The following is a 16,969-nucleotide window of genomic DNA, read 5'->3' on the forward strand; positions in this document are numbered from 1 at the left end:
GTGCTTCAAAGGCAACAGAGAGATAAAGATAGGATGCATCATGACCTCTCCTTTGACCTTTTTTGATTGTAAGGCAAGAAATAGCACTGCACTTAAAGAAGGTTTTAGTCTGGGAAAGATAAGGGAAGAAAGGAAACAAACTAGCTTATTTATGTTTTTATTTTTCTCTCAAAGCCAGGTCAAGGCTGTGTCAGTCTGCTGCATGGCTAGCCCTGCGGCCACACGTGCACACACACTGCTCCCCCATCAAGTGACCACGCTTCTCCACTGACACTGTTTTTTGCTTAAGGCTACACATTTCATGCTTTTTCAAAAACATATTTTCGTTTCTGTGTCTAAATGAATTTTCGCAGGTAATCTGTTAAGTAGGGCTTTACGCTGCTGAAGAAACCACAGAAAAACAAGCCTCACCTGAACTGACTCGTTGAGGGAATTTATAAAAGTTTGTTTACTTTCCTACTGGTTAAAATTACAGGGAACTTGCTTTGCACTAGACATAAATTTGTGATATGTAGATGCAGCTTTGCAACGTTTGGAAAATCCTGGCAGGTAGGAGAGTATGTGCATCTTTGAAGCATGTTGTAATCAGGTTCAGCGCTCTTATCAACTCTTTTTACATAGCTGATTTAGAAAATATTTATCCAGTTTAGAGTCAAAAGAGACTGTGTTAATATGTACAATAAAATAATGAGCCTGATAACATCACAGACAAGCTACAATGAACACAAGAGATGAAGCGGCCTTGATGGTATGATGATATGTTGAAATAGAAAATAGTGTTTATGAAGAGGATTATTGAAATGTCTATTGAGACCTTGAGAAAATCAGTCACTTAATGCAGAACTTAATGGACCATTAAGCCCAAAGTATACTTCGACCACCCACCACCCACGTGACGTAACTTTTGTCATCAGGAGGGTCAGCGGACTTACGCACACCCCGTCCACATGCAGCCCAATTTTTGTGACAAATTTTATCATCACATATGCATATTAGAATGATTTCTGAAGGATCATGTGACACTGGAGTAATGACTGCTGAAAATGCAACTTTTCCAATACAGGAATTACAGTTGAAAATATATTCAAATAGAAAAGATTTATTTTAAATTATGCTAATATATCACAATATTTCTGTATTTCTATATTTCAGTATTATTAATTAAAAAAATGCAGCCATGTTGATCATTATAGACTTATTTAATAAACATTTTAATCTTATCCATTTTTGGTAGTGTACTTATTTTCTAATTCATCTTTGTATATTAATCATTATTGAGTCTTTTAAATCAATTTTCATTTAATTTTCTCATCAATTCACATCATCGTCTTTCATTACCCTTAATTTACCTCTCAGTTAGTTAATATTTATTTATGTTTGTGTTTTAGAGCAACATCCCGCCATATGAATCTAGAATAACAACAGCCAAACTGCTGATCGAGGCCGAGGAGTATGAGGTAGGACAATGGTCTAGCTCAACACTTTTAAGAAGATCATTTCAAATGTTTCAGTCAGTTTCCTTCCAGTATAGAATTCACATTTCAGATTGTTCAACTTGAGCGCTTCTCTGCCAGGCCGAACTGAAGTGTCCACTGAATGTTGAAGTGGAGCGTATAGTACCTGTCAGTAATTCTTTGAGGTCTTAGCGGTGGTGATGTCGTATACACGGATTCAGCTGATGAGCTTTTTTTAAGCTATTGGGTTAGAAACTATTTCATAATAGGTCATTGGATCCATTCTATAGCCAGTCGTTTTTTATTATCTTGTGTTAGCACACTTTAATCCAAAACAATCCGTTCTTGCTGTGCAAGCAAGTTTAAAGACCTATAGAATACAGCTTGTACAAGTACACTAATATTGGCTACAAACAGGCTTAAAGCTGTCAGTGTTGTGAGTAATGAGAAGGTTTAATGTGTGCTCTATTGCAGCTGTAGAGTAAACCATCACCCAGTGTGTTGGAATCCTGTATAATTGTCAACGGGACAATTATTTACTGTCTAATGTGTATTTCTGTGGCTGCTGTGTGGCTGATGAGTTGAACAAATCAGCTATACCTCATAAGATTCCACTCATCAGCTCTGTAAGTGCGAAAATAACTAAATATTGTTAGTAAATATTGACGTCGTATTGATCGTCGGACTGATCCTCACATACAAATATTGAATAATTTAAATAATTTTCTTACTTATTGTGAAAATTAATCCGCAAAATAAATTAACTGACAGCTCTTATTCAAATAGAGAGTGCTGATATTGACAGAGACAGAAACATTACTATAGACAACAATATTTATGTATATAAGGTACAGCTAAAGGTGACAATTGTCATATGGGTTTATGTCACGAATGGGTATCGGTAGCAGTGTAAGTATTGATAATACTGGCCTTCATTTAGTAAAAATATATTATTAATATCTAAAATAAACAGTCTTAAAGTTGTTTCTGTTCTCTGGTATAGCATTTTAAAATGGGCTGTTTATCGCTTATCAGTCATAACATGAAAATAATTATCAGTTCATTGTTTTATTCCAGCACTTAGTGAGCTAACTACATAGACAGAATTTTTGAGTGTCATCAGATGGATTCAAGCATCCAATGATGCCCTAACATGCTGTCTAGGTAGGTGGCTCAGTTGTCTGTGAGACACAGCCATTCAAAAGTTGAGGTGAACTGTATAGTCCTCCAGTGTTGGTTAGTAGTTATGTCTATCATGTTAGTGTAAAGGAGTCCCACAGCTGTTTTGGATTTCTGAGCGAGACCGTGTCCACAGTTATTAATGCTAAGACTATAGATTTGTTTCCCTTTAAACTCTTTTCTCATTTTCTATCAGCGCTAAGGCGACCTCTGAATAATGCAGGAATGGTATTTTATTTGCACTTATCCGTGACCTTTCCAGTTGAGTGTGAGTGTGCAGTAAGACTCTTTTTGTGCAGAGAGTGTGAACGTCCTGACACCTGTCCAGCACTCGGAGAGAGGTATCGGAAAAAGTGAGAGAACAGAGAATTTAAATAATAGCGAAGAGGAAAGAGAAAGAATGACAGGGTCGAGAGACAGAATGAAATAAGGCAGGACCAGGATGAGATGCTATAAAAGTGAAAGTCAGTTTGAGAGAGAGAGAGAGAGAGAGAATGATAAATTGACAGCTGTGTGGAGCTCACTTTTCTTTAGTTCTTTTTCACACTTGCTTATATTTGTTCGGTTCATGCTGACGAGACAGTGAAGGACTGAGTGCTGCAGCCTGACTTTAAAAGCGTCTGCTCTCCCTTAGATGAACACAAATAGAATCTCCTCTCAGCAAGGGGGGCGTATTAATATTAAAACCAGTCACCTGGCTGTCTGTCAAAATGATGCCAAAGGTTGCAGGGTCATCTCTGCGACAGCGGGTGTTTAGACAGAAGCCGGGCCCCCCGGCAGCAAGGCCCTTTGATTGGACAGCTGGGAAAGGTGAGCACTTCTAAACAGGGAGAGAGAGAAACAGAAGGATGGACTATTTTAGATATCTAGAGGCAGTCCAAGCTCTAAAGATGCTGGTGTAAAAAATCAGTTTTAAACATTCAGCAAAACGAAGCCCCAATATTATTTATTTTTTTGTAGTAAACGGCCCTAGTCATATTTTACATGATGCCTTAGTACACATAATAATAATAAATAATCAACTAAATAAATGAAAAGTACATAATATAAAAATATCAACTAAAACATAATAATTAACTAATAATGTAAGCTACTTTTCACTGTTCAGTCAGACCCAGTGGATGAGCTGGGACTTGCTGCTACGATATTATCATATCTATTGATATCTGGCTAATGATACACAAAAATATCCTGCTAAATTTATGGTAAAAAAAATAAATAACTGTGGTTGCAATGTTTCAACTGTGGTAACAATGTTTCAAGTATTACGGGATGGCATATTGGTCCCTGTATACTTATAATGGTATATTTCATCTGAACTAATTCAGTGTTTCTCGCCCTAAATTATATGGTAATTCATAGTTTTTACTTTTAAAAAATCCACAATTTTGTCAGTATTTTACACTAAAAAAAGCATATAATGTGGTGTTAAAATATTTACAGTTTTTACAGTTTATGGGTTGGTAACTAAACTTAACTTAATTTTTTACATAAGCATTTTTACAGCTTTTTTGATTCCCTGTAAAAATTGCACACTTGTATTGACAGTGTAGTGTACAATAATATTGTGATTGTTTAGCATCTATCTATCTATCTATCTATCTATCTATCTATCTATCTATCTATCTATACAGTGAGGAAAATAAGTATTTGAACACCCTGCTATTTTGCAAGTTCTCCCACTTAGAAATCATGGAGGGGTCTGAAATTGTCATCGTAGGAGCATGTCCACTGTGAGAGACATAATCTAAAAAAAAAAATCCAGAAATCACAATGTATGATTTTTTAACTATTTATTTGTATGATACAGCTGCAAATAAGTATTTGAACACCTGAGAAAATCAATGTTAATATTTGGTACAGTAGCCTTTGTTTGCAATTACAGAGGTCAAACGTTTCCTGTAGTTTTTCACCAGGTTTGCACACACTGCAGGAGGGATTTTGGCCCACTCCTCCACACAGATCTTCTCTAGATCAGTCAGGTTTCTGGGCTGTCGCTGAGAAACACGGAGTTTGAGCTCCCTCCAAAGATTCTCTATTGGGTTTAGGTCTGGAGACTGGCTAGGCCACGCCAGAACCTTGATATGCTTCTTACAGAGCCACTCCTTGGTTATCCTGGCTGTGTGCTTCGGGTCATTGTCATGTTGGAAGACCCAGCCTTGACCCATCTTCAATGCTCTAACTGAGGGAAGGAGGTTGTTCCCCAAAATCTCGCAATACATGGCCCCGGTCATCCTCTCCTTAATACAGTGCAGTCGCCCTGTCCCCTTTTTTCACCAAGCTGCTTGGCAATTTCCCCGTAGCCCTTTCCAGCCTTGTGGAGGTGTACAATTTTGTCTCTAGTGTCTTTGGACAGCTCTTTGGTCTGGGCCATGTTAGTAGTTGGATTCTTATTGATTGTATGGGGTGGACAGGTGTCTTTATGCAGCTAACGACCTCAAACAGGTGCATCTAATTTAGGATAATAAATGGAGTGGAGGTGGACATTTTAAAGGCAGACTAACAGGTCTTTGAGGGTCAGAATTCTAGCTGATATACAGGTGTTCAAATACTTATTTGCAGCTGTATCATACAAATAAATAGTTAAAAAATCATACATTGTGATTTCTGGATTTTTTTTTTTAGATTATGTCTCTCACAGTGGACATGCACCTACGATGACAATTTCAGACCCCTCCATGATTTCCAAGTGGGAGAACTTGCAAAATAGCAGGGTGTTCAAATACTTATTTTCCTCACTATATCTATATCTATATCTATATATATATATATATATATATATATATATATATATATATATATATATATATATATATATATATATATATATATGTATACATATAGTGCCATATGAAATATTCCTCTAGAACTGTCAGAATATTAAAAATATATATATTTTATTAAATTGTTCATGTTTTTAGGAAATATGTATATATATATATATATATATATATATATATACATATTTCCTAAAAACATGAACAATTTAATAAAATATATATATTTTTAATATTCTGACAGTATTTTAAGGTAAAATCTTGCAATACTTTGAAATAGTGGGTTTTATTTCATGTTATCCTTTGAAGGAAGCAAGGCTCTATTATCTGTTTTCCTTGCTTTATAGATGAATGTGTATATGCCCTTTTGCCGTAATGTCCTGCATGAGCACATTCAATATTAGTTTTGTTGGCTATGTATGTAACTGTCAGACTGTGGCAATTCAAAATGAGTTTTGAGGACTCTGGAGAGTGTGTGTGTGTAGTGGCAGCGCATGCTGCACGAGCTAACTCAATATTAGCAAGGCCTTTTCCTGCTCCACTCCAGCTGGGTCAAAGTCTGACACACTGTGTGACAGCACAAGATTGATGTCTTTCTTTGCCAGTGGTCTGAACAGAGGGAGGAGAGGAAGAGAGTCACAGGCAGTAGAATGAGGGGGAGAGAAGGATGGAGAGAGTCGAAGAGACATAGTTGTATAAAATGCCTTGGTTGGAAGGAGAAGGAAGTCTTGCCATTTGAACAAAGTGACAAAGGTACTGTTTAATGTCAGTAGCGGTGGACTTAATTATCTCTAAAGAGGGAGATATTTAAAAGAAACTCAAACCCTAGGGACCCACACACAAGGTTATACACACACCCAGACTCCTGTGCTAATTAGCCTTTTGGAGCTAATGACCACACACAGTACACTTCTTCGAACAAAAAAATAGACTTTTTTTTTTAATGACTTTTTTGTCTGACTTTTGTTATGACTCAGCCAAGTGTACAGTGACCCTAAAAAGTATCTGGACGCTTAAGTCACTCTTAATGTTATGAATGTTATTGCATTACATAACAAAATATAAAACCTGATTTCTTTTGGGTTGATTCTTAGTTTAACCTAAATTGATTAAAACTAATTCACTTAAATGGCTGTGAAAGGTTCTCACATAATTTGTTTGGAGATTTCAATTTTTTTTTATTTTTTTTTTATTCTGTAATGGAAATGGAATTAATTCAGATTGATCCAAATTGTGGCTTTTGTGACCAAATCTTTTTAGGGCATATTTGTGTCAGTTTATTTAAAAGGATAGTTCATCTAAAAATGAAAATTCAGTCATCATTTACTCAACCTAATGTTGTTTCAATGCATTAACAAATTGTTCTTATGAGTCAAATGTTTTCAAATGTAAATCAGTTGATCCAGTAAACAAAATTCTTCTAAATGATTTGCACAGCTCACTGAAGGGTAATACTAATATATTAGTAAATAACAATTTAGATTTTCCAATCATCATTTATTGTAATTCCCTGGAAAAGATTCAAGTACATTTATCCCAAATTTCTCCTTTTATTGTCCACGAAAGAAAGTCATTCATACTGGTTTGGAAAGACATGAGGGTGAGTAAATTAATTTTCATTTCTGGATCAATCCCTTTAAACGGACACAATGACATGTAACTGTATATAAGTCTAAGCTGTAGTTTGTCAGTTAGTTGGCTCTTTGGAAGTGATTTAAAGTACTTAATACAGGACACAATGGATCGTCTCGTGGGTTTGAGCCTACAACCTATTTTGATAGTACTGACGTAATCACAGTCTTGCTCATCCCGATTTAAAATCCTAAATATCAAACATGTTTGATATGATGGGGTCGGGCCCGATTTGTGTGAGAGCAGATCGGGAGGTGCAAGATTCAATCTGTGAACGCCTCACATTACCAGATAATCTGTGCTGAACATCAGAACCGATCGAGGCCCTCGACAAGATTTTTTTCTCTGATTCTCGGGAGGGGAAATCGGGGTTAAATCGCCCTAAAACTCCTGTAGTGTGAGCCAGGCATAAATGAATTTTCATGGCTGGATCAATCCCTTTGAACTGACACAATGACATGTAACTATATAAGTCTAAGCTGTAGTTTGTCAGTTAGCTGGCTCTTTGGAAGTGATTTAAAGTACGTAATACAGCACACAATGGAGTTCATGGATCATCTCGTGGGGTTTGAGCCTACAACCTTTTGGTTTGGTTTGCTACACTATGCTACTTTATGATTTATACTTGTCAGAATTTCTTACTTTAAAGGAGAAGTTCACTTTCAAAAAAACTTTTGCTGATAATTTACTCACCCCCATGTCATCCAAGATGTCCATGTCTTTCTTTCTTCAGTCGCAAAGAAATTAAGGTTTTTGATGAAAACATTCCAGGATTTCCCCCCATGTAATGGATTCTATTGGGACCCAAACGGTAGAAGGTCCAAATGACAGTTTAAGTGCAGCTTCAAAGGGCTTTAAACGATACCAGACGATGAATAAGGGTCTTATCTAGCGAAACGATCGGTCATTTCCAAAATAAATAAAAAAGTTTAAGTTTTATAAGCACAAACGCTCGCCTTGCTCTGTTCTGTGATGCGCGTTCGTGACGTCACGTAATACGCAATTACGTTGAAAAGGTCACGCTTGACGTGTTTACAAATGTGCAGAAGGAGGACCATATACACATTTTCAAATGTATTTGTGTCAGTTTATCGTTTAAAATGCCCATTTCGTGTGCGTATCCTGGGTGTTTTAATATTAAAAAGCCAAAAAGAACATTTTCTTCAGGACAGAAATTTTTCAAGCGTGACCTTTTCAACGTAATTGCGTATTACGTGACGTCACGAACGCGCATCACAGAACAGAGCAAGGCGAACATTTGTGCTTATAAAACTTAAACTTTTTTATTTATTTTGGAAATGACCGATCGTTTCGCTAGATAAGACCCTTATTCATCATCTGGTATCGTTTAAAGCCCTTTGAAGCTGCACTTAAACTGTCATTTGGACCTTCTACCGTTTGGGTCCCAATAGAATCCATTACATGGGGGGAAATCCTGGAATGTTTTCATCAAAAACCTTAATTTCTTTGCGACTGAAGAAAGAAAGACATGGACATCTTGGATGACATGGGGGTGAGTAAATTATCAGCAAAAGTTTTTTTGAAAGTGAACTTCTCCTTTAAGGGTTTTGTTGATGTCAGGACACATTTAAACAGGATTAACATTGTGGCAGATATAGATGTGGCTTCTATAGTGGTTTTCCTCTGAGTAAAGGAGCACATGACAGAATCTTATAGACTAAGCTAAGGCTTTTTAACACATTCCACATCTTCGCCACATCTTTCCATCTCTTTCTCATTCCGCTCTTTTGTTTCGTGTGTGTCGGAGCTCATAGAGAGAGCCATCAGTAATCCACAACAGCTCTGATAAGAATGATAATTTGGGAAGATACTCTTTTCTCTCAGGTCAGTCTCAGGAGGTTGAAAAAGAGGACTGAGGAGTGTTTTTAGAAGCAAGGAAGCCGTGTGTGTAAGGCAAAGGTTATCTTTGGTGTTCACGTTTTCTTATGTCTTAGATTGTTAAATTGTCTTGTCAAGTCTTCATGCATTGAGAATAGGTTTATGTTAGCTTGTTTAATTCCTATCCCTCCAGTGTGAGTGTTTCTAGCTCCATGCATTCATCTGATGTGATTGCTGTCGTGATCTAAAAAGGTTGCATAATAAGTGTTTCTATGTTTGATTACAGAAGATTCTTTTGATTTAGATCTCTGAGTAAATATCAAAACATTGCTCTGCTTGTTTGGCCATGCCCGATACTGCAACATTGGCGTCAACATACTTAACCATGGCGTGGTTTTAGGGTGGGAATGTTGTATTGGCTGACCAATGGCAGATGATGGGAGTGTTTGAGAAACCTGTTTGAAAACTGTCAATATTTTTGCAATTTTGTTTAGTACTGCTAGAGGTGCATAAATAATACAAATTTAAATCAGATTTTTACATTTACATTACCTTAATGACCATCATCTAACCCTCACTTAAAGTTAATCTTTAAAAGCAATTATAATTTAATAACACTGTTAACAAATTTTTAGCATATCTCAAAATTAACATACCTTTTTTTACTGTACGTGGGTCGCGGAGTGTGCAGTCAAAGAAACAACAACAACAATTTAAAATGTTTTCCTGATGTGAGACTTTCATTTTGAAAGATGTGCGTGAAAGCTGTTGACTCTTTTGCAAAGACTTTGCTGTTCTGTCAGACAGAAAGTGTTTTTTCCAGTCCATTGCGCTACTATTTCGATTAGTTTTTCTAAACACACACTAGATGGACGTGTTTGAGCGTTGCGATCACGTCTCTCGTCTTTTGCAGCATCTGGCTTGTGACACACTGCATTCTAAAAACTTCAAGAAAACTGGACCGTTCGCCTTTTTTTTGTTTCGCTGACCTGTGTTTGTCAGGCTATGTGCCATTATCCTAATGCTATTTTCGCAATTTCTAAGGGCCGGTGTTCACATACATTTTTGCAGTTAAAATTACGAGCATGCAACGTTGTAGTAACGTTGTCAATTAGCAAGTCATAAAGATTATTTTAAAAAAACTATCAATAAATTACATAATTGGTACGTTGTGTGTTAGCTGGGAAGTATTTACATCCAGGTATGATGTTCTTTCTAATTATCAGGATCAGTGTCCATATGTTTTATTAACAGTTCATGTTAGTAGTTTATTTACCATGGTATTTACCTTAACCCAAAATACCAATTTTGATGACTGTGATGGCTCATTACAACTAGTTTGGGACTTCAGCCTAACCTTAATACTGTTTATTCATCAGTGTTTTACAGTTCATTTGCATGTTAAGGTGTGTGTGTGCGTACAGGTTTATATTACACTGTGGGGACCAAGGATAGTAAAACCTGAGATCTCCTACATTGTTGGGGCCAGCCAGTGGGCTCCACGAAGGAAATGGATTTATAAACATACTAAATTATGTTGTTTTTTTTTAAATTGTAAAAATGCAGAAAGTTTTCTGTGGTGGGTAGGTTTAAGGGATAGAAAATACAGTTTGATCAGTGATAAAAATAAAAATATTACACCTGGAGAATCCCCACAAAGATAGCTAAAACCGTGTGTGTGTGTGTGTGTGTGTGTGTGTGTTAAACATTTTTGAAAAATAAATTTGCTTGGTTTAAATTTCAAAAAAATTTAGTCGAGACTTAATGACTATGGGAAAATGTGGGTCCCATGGCCAAATTATGTTGTGATGCCTAAATTCACTTATAGCATTTAAAACAATAGATTTTAATTGTAGTGTTGTTGTTTTTTTAAATACAAAATAGTGTAGAATTTATTATTAGCTGTTAGAAGAAAATAATAAAATATTTAGATAATAATGATTAAACCAGAAAATATTTTTGGAGGCTAAATACAATTTCTAAAATTATTTGGATGTGGAAAAAAAACTCAAATTTCATTGTTTTCAACCTTTTTCAGAGTATTATAAAAATTCTGCCTTATACTCTTTTCCTGAGGAAAAAAAATCTTTGTGAATACTAAATGAAACCAAGTATAAAACTTTTTCACCCTTGCCTACAGTGTGAACTATAAAGAGAGATATTTCTGAAGTGTCTTTGCAGTGACCCTGGAGTCGTGTGCCAGTGTGTTTCAGTCCCTTCGTGCAAGACTCATAAGCTCACTCCCAGTCTAACGCCACTCTTAGCTTTCCTCTAATTGAGATAATGCTTTTCTGCAGCTCTAAGCTGGAGTGATTGGCTGACACATTTAATGGCGGTAAGAGGAACTTTTAGCTAATGAACAGAATGAAATGTTCATCAGGCCCTGACTCTGAGTTATTGAGCACAAATCAAACTGTTATTTGATATGACTTTAAAGCTTTGGACAGAGCTGAGAAGATTGTGTGATGCACCATTTGATGTGAAAACACACACACACACACACACACACACACACAGTTTTCAAGCACATTGACCTAAATATGCCAGAGGCTGTTTGTTCATCATATCTCGTATCTTTCTTCATATAGCCCTTAACTTTGAATTTCAGTTTAAGGAGCTCATCAAATGTTTGAAGAGAGCAAGGCCTGTGCAGTCTTTGAGTTATACTGACGTTAGTGATTTATAATCTATACTTAATCAAATCATTAATCAGTGTTCAGTATTCAATAATATATAATATAAGGTTCTTGTTGGATTATAGACATACACATTAGATATAACACAACATCATTCATAGTCCTTAATATGTATGATTTACATTACTTACATTTCGATTTAATGCTGAATTATACTTAATTTGATCTCACAGACTAAATAATGAAAGAATCATATTTTTTACGGACACAAACCTCTCTTTTTATTATCTCTCTCACTCATTCTCTATATGATTCTGAACTGAGCAGCAAAAAGTTAATTTCATAGCATTTGAGTATGTCAGAGCTGCTCTTTTTTTGAACAGTGAAAGTGAATAGGGACAGATGCTGCTGAGCTCCAAAAAGGATAAAAAGCACTATTAAAGCAACATGATGTGTTTGCTATTTTCAATAAACGTCTGAATAAACATTCTGAAGTAATCCAACATTATTATGGGGAACAGAGTGAACTTTAGTGCATGATGAGCATGATGATTTTGGAGAGCAGAATGAACTTTAATTAAGTTCATACGGGTTTGGAATGACATGAGGGTGAGTAAATTAGTACATTTTTTGGGTGAATTATACTTTCTTTTTTTTTCATGCTCTTTCAGTATTGTATGACCACTCAAAAATCAGCTTTCATTTCACTTTAACATCCCATATCATGTAAATATGGAAGTTAATTTAATTAATTTGATATAAATATGAAAGCTTCAACTTTAACTGTCTTGATGATGTGAATAGGTAAACCACAGTCATATACACAGACAAACACACACTCAGTGATTGTGGTAAACAGCCAATAAATAATGCAATGATCAGGCTTAATTAGAAGCTGCAGATGAGTCATAAATTCTCATTTGAATATTCGGTCCCAGTGAAGTCTTGTTACTAAAACGACCCGGGCCTAATCATTAATTATTCGTTGTCTGCCCTGTCTCTAGTGATTGCTTGGGAAGAAAGCTTGTTTGCTTTTTAACACAGCACCAGAGCCCAGGCAGGGAGAAAGCGTTCAAAAGAGATGAAACAGACATAATGTGTGTGTGTGTGTCAGATTGCAAATGCACAGGCCTGCTGCATTGTGGGACATTTTAGTGTTATTAGCCTGCACATTTGCAGGCCTGTGCATTGTGGGACATTTTAGGCTAATAACACTGTTCATGATTAATGTGTTCTTCTATGTTCATGCATGGATGTGCAAATGTGTGAATGTGCTCCGGAGCACTTTGTGTGTAACACCCTCATAAGTCATATTTAGTGATCAGAAGAATGTGTCCATGTCATATGAACGAGGTTAACGGTGTGTGTGGTAACCTTTTCACATACTCTCAGCAGACTTGAGATGGGCCATTAGCTCTTTTCCCGGACAGTTTCTCATACACAAAACGTTCTGGCTGGGCTGGAAACGCAGGCCTGCTTTAAATCTTTTCCCGGCACCGTTTTGTGCGCTGTCAGTCCGGCCTTATATTACAGCATTTGCACTGCATTGGTTCAGGTATGTTTAGACCTCTATTTCCACTTGACCAAAGTGAGAATGAGACCCATAGTAGACTGCGGTGTCAGGCTTACAGGTCAAAGATTGGTCAGCATGGTTCGGTTGGATGACTTAACACTGGAATTCCTGCTGAAAAAAGCACCTTTTCCCATTAACAGTCTTTTAAAACTAGCTTTGTATTTTGACAGAATAAATTTTTGCTAGCAGCATATAAATGGCAAATATATTATTATAATATTTTAGAAGGTTTACCAGTATCTTTTCAGTATCTTGAACAGACTTTTTCCTTGTCCATTTGCTGTCTTTTGCTTCTTGGCTCATGAATCACCAAAAAAGGGTGCTAGTGAAGGGCTTGGGACTCTACACATTCTTGTGTAGAGATTCTTCACGATCCCTGTTGCCAGAACATAATTTTCATAATTTTCATGGAGAAAATTGTTTATTTCCCATATAATGCTGTAGCTATGGACTCTTCCATACAAATAATAATTATTATACATCTATTTAAAGGACTGAGTTGTAAAGTTTCCATTACAGTTTTTGTATTTCCATGTCACGTTTGTTTTAGTTTGACCTAATTATCATATAGACATGCATTGTGTCATTAACGTGTTGAAGTATCTGTTCAGTTTTCAGTAAAAATATCATATTAAAATATAAATTTACTTTATTCGCAACACTGCATATATTTGTTTGTTTTTAAAAACAATTAAAATTATTTTGCCAATGTGAATGAATGAAAATAATTATTCTCTGTAAACTTTCTCTGAAAAGTATTTTATGCAATTTTGGCAAATGTATTTTGTTTTATTTAGATATTTTTATTCTTAAACAAGACAAGGATGCTAAATCTTTTTTTTAGCAATGTATTGTGCCCAAATGGCAATTACAGTCCGTATCATATTTTCCTAATGTCTAAAACACGGTGGTATCTCATGGATGAGAATACGCAGATGGAGATGATACTTGCAGATGAGGTTGTGCATAATGCAACTACTGTATGCAATATAAGCTTCATATATGGTTATTTTGGAGATGAAACGAGGATTTGTAAAGGAGATTTTGCTCAAGGTTTTGTTGTATGTACTGTTTTACAAATCTGACAACTTTTGTGCAAACAAAAATGCACACTTTTATGATAAAATCTACACACAATTTTATACATCTGACCCCTGGCCAAAACACAGTGTACAAGATGAAAAAGGAGTGCTTAGTTAATTTTTTTTCTACATTTAAAACATTTTGAAGTTTCCTTCAACCTCTGGCTAAACCCAACCCTAAACTTCACATAAAAAATAAAATAAAAAAAACGGTTTGGTTAGTCAGTATACATGTCACTCAGACGTTCGTCTTAAGAGGAGACACCCCAGGTGAATAGGAAAAAAGCATGAAACTTCCCCAGTTGATTACTGACATTAAGAAAAATATCTTTTGTATTACAAGTTTTTAGAATATTTGTTTAAATATGCAAATTAGGTAGTATCTCATTAAATATGTGCTAAATTTGCATGTATTTGCAGAAGAGAAATCTGAACATTGGATAAAGCCAGATTCAAAATTCTTGTTTCATTTTGTTGATATATTAGAGTCAAAGGTTTTTACTGAGGGGATTTTGGATATCTCTTTTTAAGTTATTGGAAAGTTTGTAAGTACATCAGGAGTTTATTTAAATATGTACTTACCTGATGTACTTACAAACTTTCCAATGCCTTGTTTCATGAGTACAGAACCTATTTGTACTAGGTATAAGTTTGGTACCTTTCTGGGGGGGTGTTTGGCTCGAGTTCATGGTGCAAAGGACCCTAGGTTGATTTTACTCCGAACCATCCCTTTAAGTACTGTGTAATATTAAGCAACTACATGTACTTGCTATAGGGTTAGGGTAGGATTAGGATTTGGTTGAGGGTTAATTGCATGTTATTATGCATAATTTACTGTTATTACTATGGTAAGTACATGTAACATATGTAACAAAGACACTGTAAAATAAAGTGTTGCCACAAAGTGTAGTAAAATAAAGACCTAAATGTGCCTGCCGTGTCTCCCCTTAAGTGGCGAAGGGCCTAAATAAGTTGTAATGTGGACCAGACTTTATGCTGGTAGTCAAAAGTCTAGTTATGCGAGACTTGGTCTCAGGTGTTGTTCTTTTATTGCTGAATGGGCTTTTTCATTGTTTTACTGGGATGTCTGGAAGTGCTTTGAGCTGAGTGTGTTTGTGTGTGTGTATACAAAATATGTCTGAGAGGAGGGCATAAGACAGGCTCTGTCTGTCTTGGTTTGTGTACTACTAAACAGCGCTGGCTCTAATGAATCATTAATGTTCTGTTTACCCAGCTTAATGAACCACCGTTGATGAGGGTCTGTGTTGTGTGTGCGTGTGTGGCTGCTCATTGTATGCCGATAAAGGCTCTGGAACAAGGGGGGATAGTGAAAGAATGCAATTGTTATTGTTTTGTCTCATAATGTGAATGAGTGTTACAAAAGAAGCGAGCGATAAGTATTATTTTTCAGAGTTTGTGTTTGGATGTGTTTGGTATAATCAGTTAGGATAATGACCTGTCTGTCTGTGCTATTGGGTCTGTGTGTGTTTGTGTGAAACTCCCTATCGATTGTTGTTTGCTTTGTGTGTATTCCTTTGGCTCTAGTTTGCTCTAATCTTTCTGTCAATGGTGCCCTTGTCATCCAATAACTGACTGGTTGTCATGGAAACCCATTTGTTCTCACATAGACCTGTCAGTCATTCAAAGAGTTTTAATGAGTTGTTTTGCCTTTGATAGGAATGCTGAGAAGATCAGCTCCAGAAATACAGCGCAGTGTTGGGTTTCCTCCAACTTACACTTTTAGCTGAACTTGAGATCATTTAGCACCAAATTATTCCTGTTTGTTTACTTATCAAAAGTTGTGTGGCATGTAGGCTAATATTGGCCATTACCGCTTTTGTGCTTTGCAGGATGATTAGTATGCAAAGCATTTTTGATAAGCTATTAAGATGCAATTTTCGGATGTTGTATATATCCCAACACTAATGCTGCTTTGCTTTCTCTATATTTCTATATAGTTCCTGCTTATGAGCTTGAAAGATGTAATATATGAAATATAAAGTGATTTTGGTTGGAATAACATAGGCATGTTTGGGCCATTTTATGTTTTTCCCTTAAGACAGCAAGAAGCATTTTGTACTAATTTAACAAAATGGAGATGAAAGAATGTGCATTAGGTGTGTAATTGATGTATCATATCTGTATTTCATCATACTCGTGCAGGAAATGTAGTTTTGTCGCATAAGCCTGACATTTCATAAACATGCTTAATGAGTCGTTTATTCCTACAAGCTTATAACAATTTTTCATCATGGTGCACAAAATGCAAAAGGAATAAATTTCGCTGTCAAAATTCACATTAAAAGGCAAACTTTTTGCTTGTTAAAAAGGGTTCACACACAAAAACAGCAGTATTTCTGAAAAATGTTTAAAATCATATACAATCATATGGAAAAAAGCTTTGGGTCCCACTTTATATTAAGTGGCTTTATCTACTATGTACTAACATGGAAATTAATAATTTGATACTATGGACTTATTGTGTACATACATACATGTTTTTACATTGTACTTATATTTTAAAAATACCTGCATGTAATTACAGCTGTAATTAATTTATGTAATTACATTTATAATTACACTGTTGACCCTTCCCTTACACATTAACCCAACCTTAAACCTACCCATACCACCACACCTGTCCCTAACCTTACCCGTATCACCTCAATAGCAGTAAAAGTGTTTTACAATACAACACGAACACAGTAAGTACATTGTACTTATTTTTCGATGTAACTACATAGTACTTAAAGCCACTTAAGATTTGGTTCTCAACTAGAGGTCTCAGCAGTCTTCC

General features: G+C 35.8%; 1 protein-coding gene across 1 annotated transcript in view; it reads left to right on the forward strand.

Annotated features, from left to right (window-relative positions):
* Positions 1-16,969, forward strand: part of LOC311067679 (uncharacterized protein) — an 84,661-nt gene that overhangs the window by 7,997 nt on the left and 59,695 nt on the right. Inside the window, exon 8 of the mRNA XM_084089694.1 lies at positions 1,389-1,457. Coding sequence (XP_083945820.1) covers positions 1,389-1,457 — 69 coding nt within the window. The remainder of the gene's footprint in view (positions 1-1,388; positions 1,458-16,969) is intronic.

The sequence above is a fragment of the Abramis brama genome (genome assembly GCF_963993115.1).
Source record: "Abramis brama genome assembly, chromosome: 17".
In the NCBI taxonomy this organism is placed as follows: Eukaryota; Metazoa; Chordata; class Actinopteri; order Cypriniformes; family Leuciscidae; genus Abramis; species Abramis brama.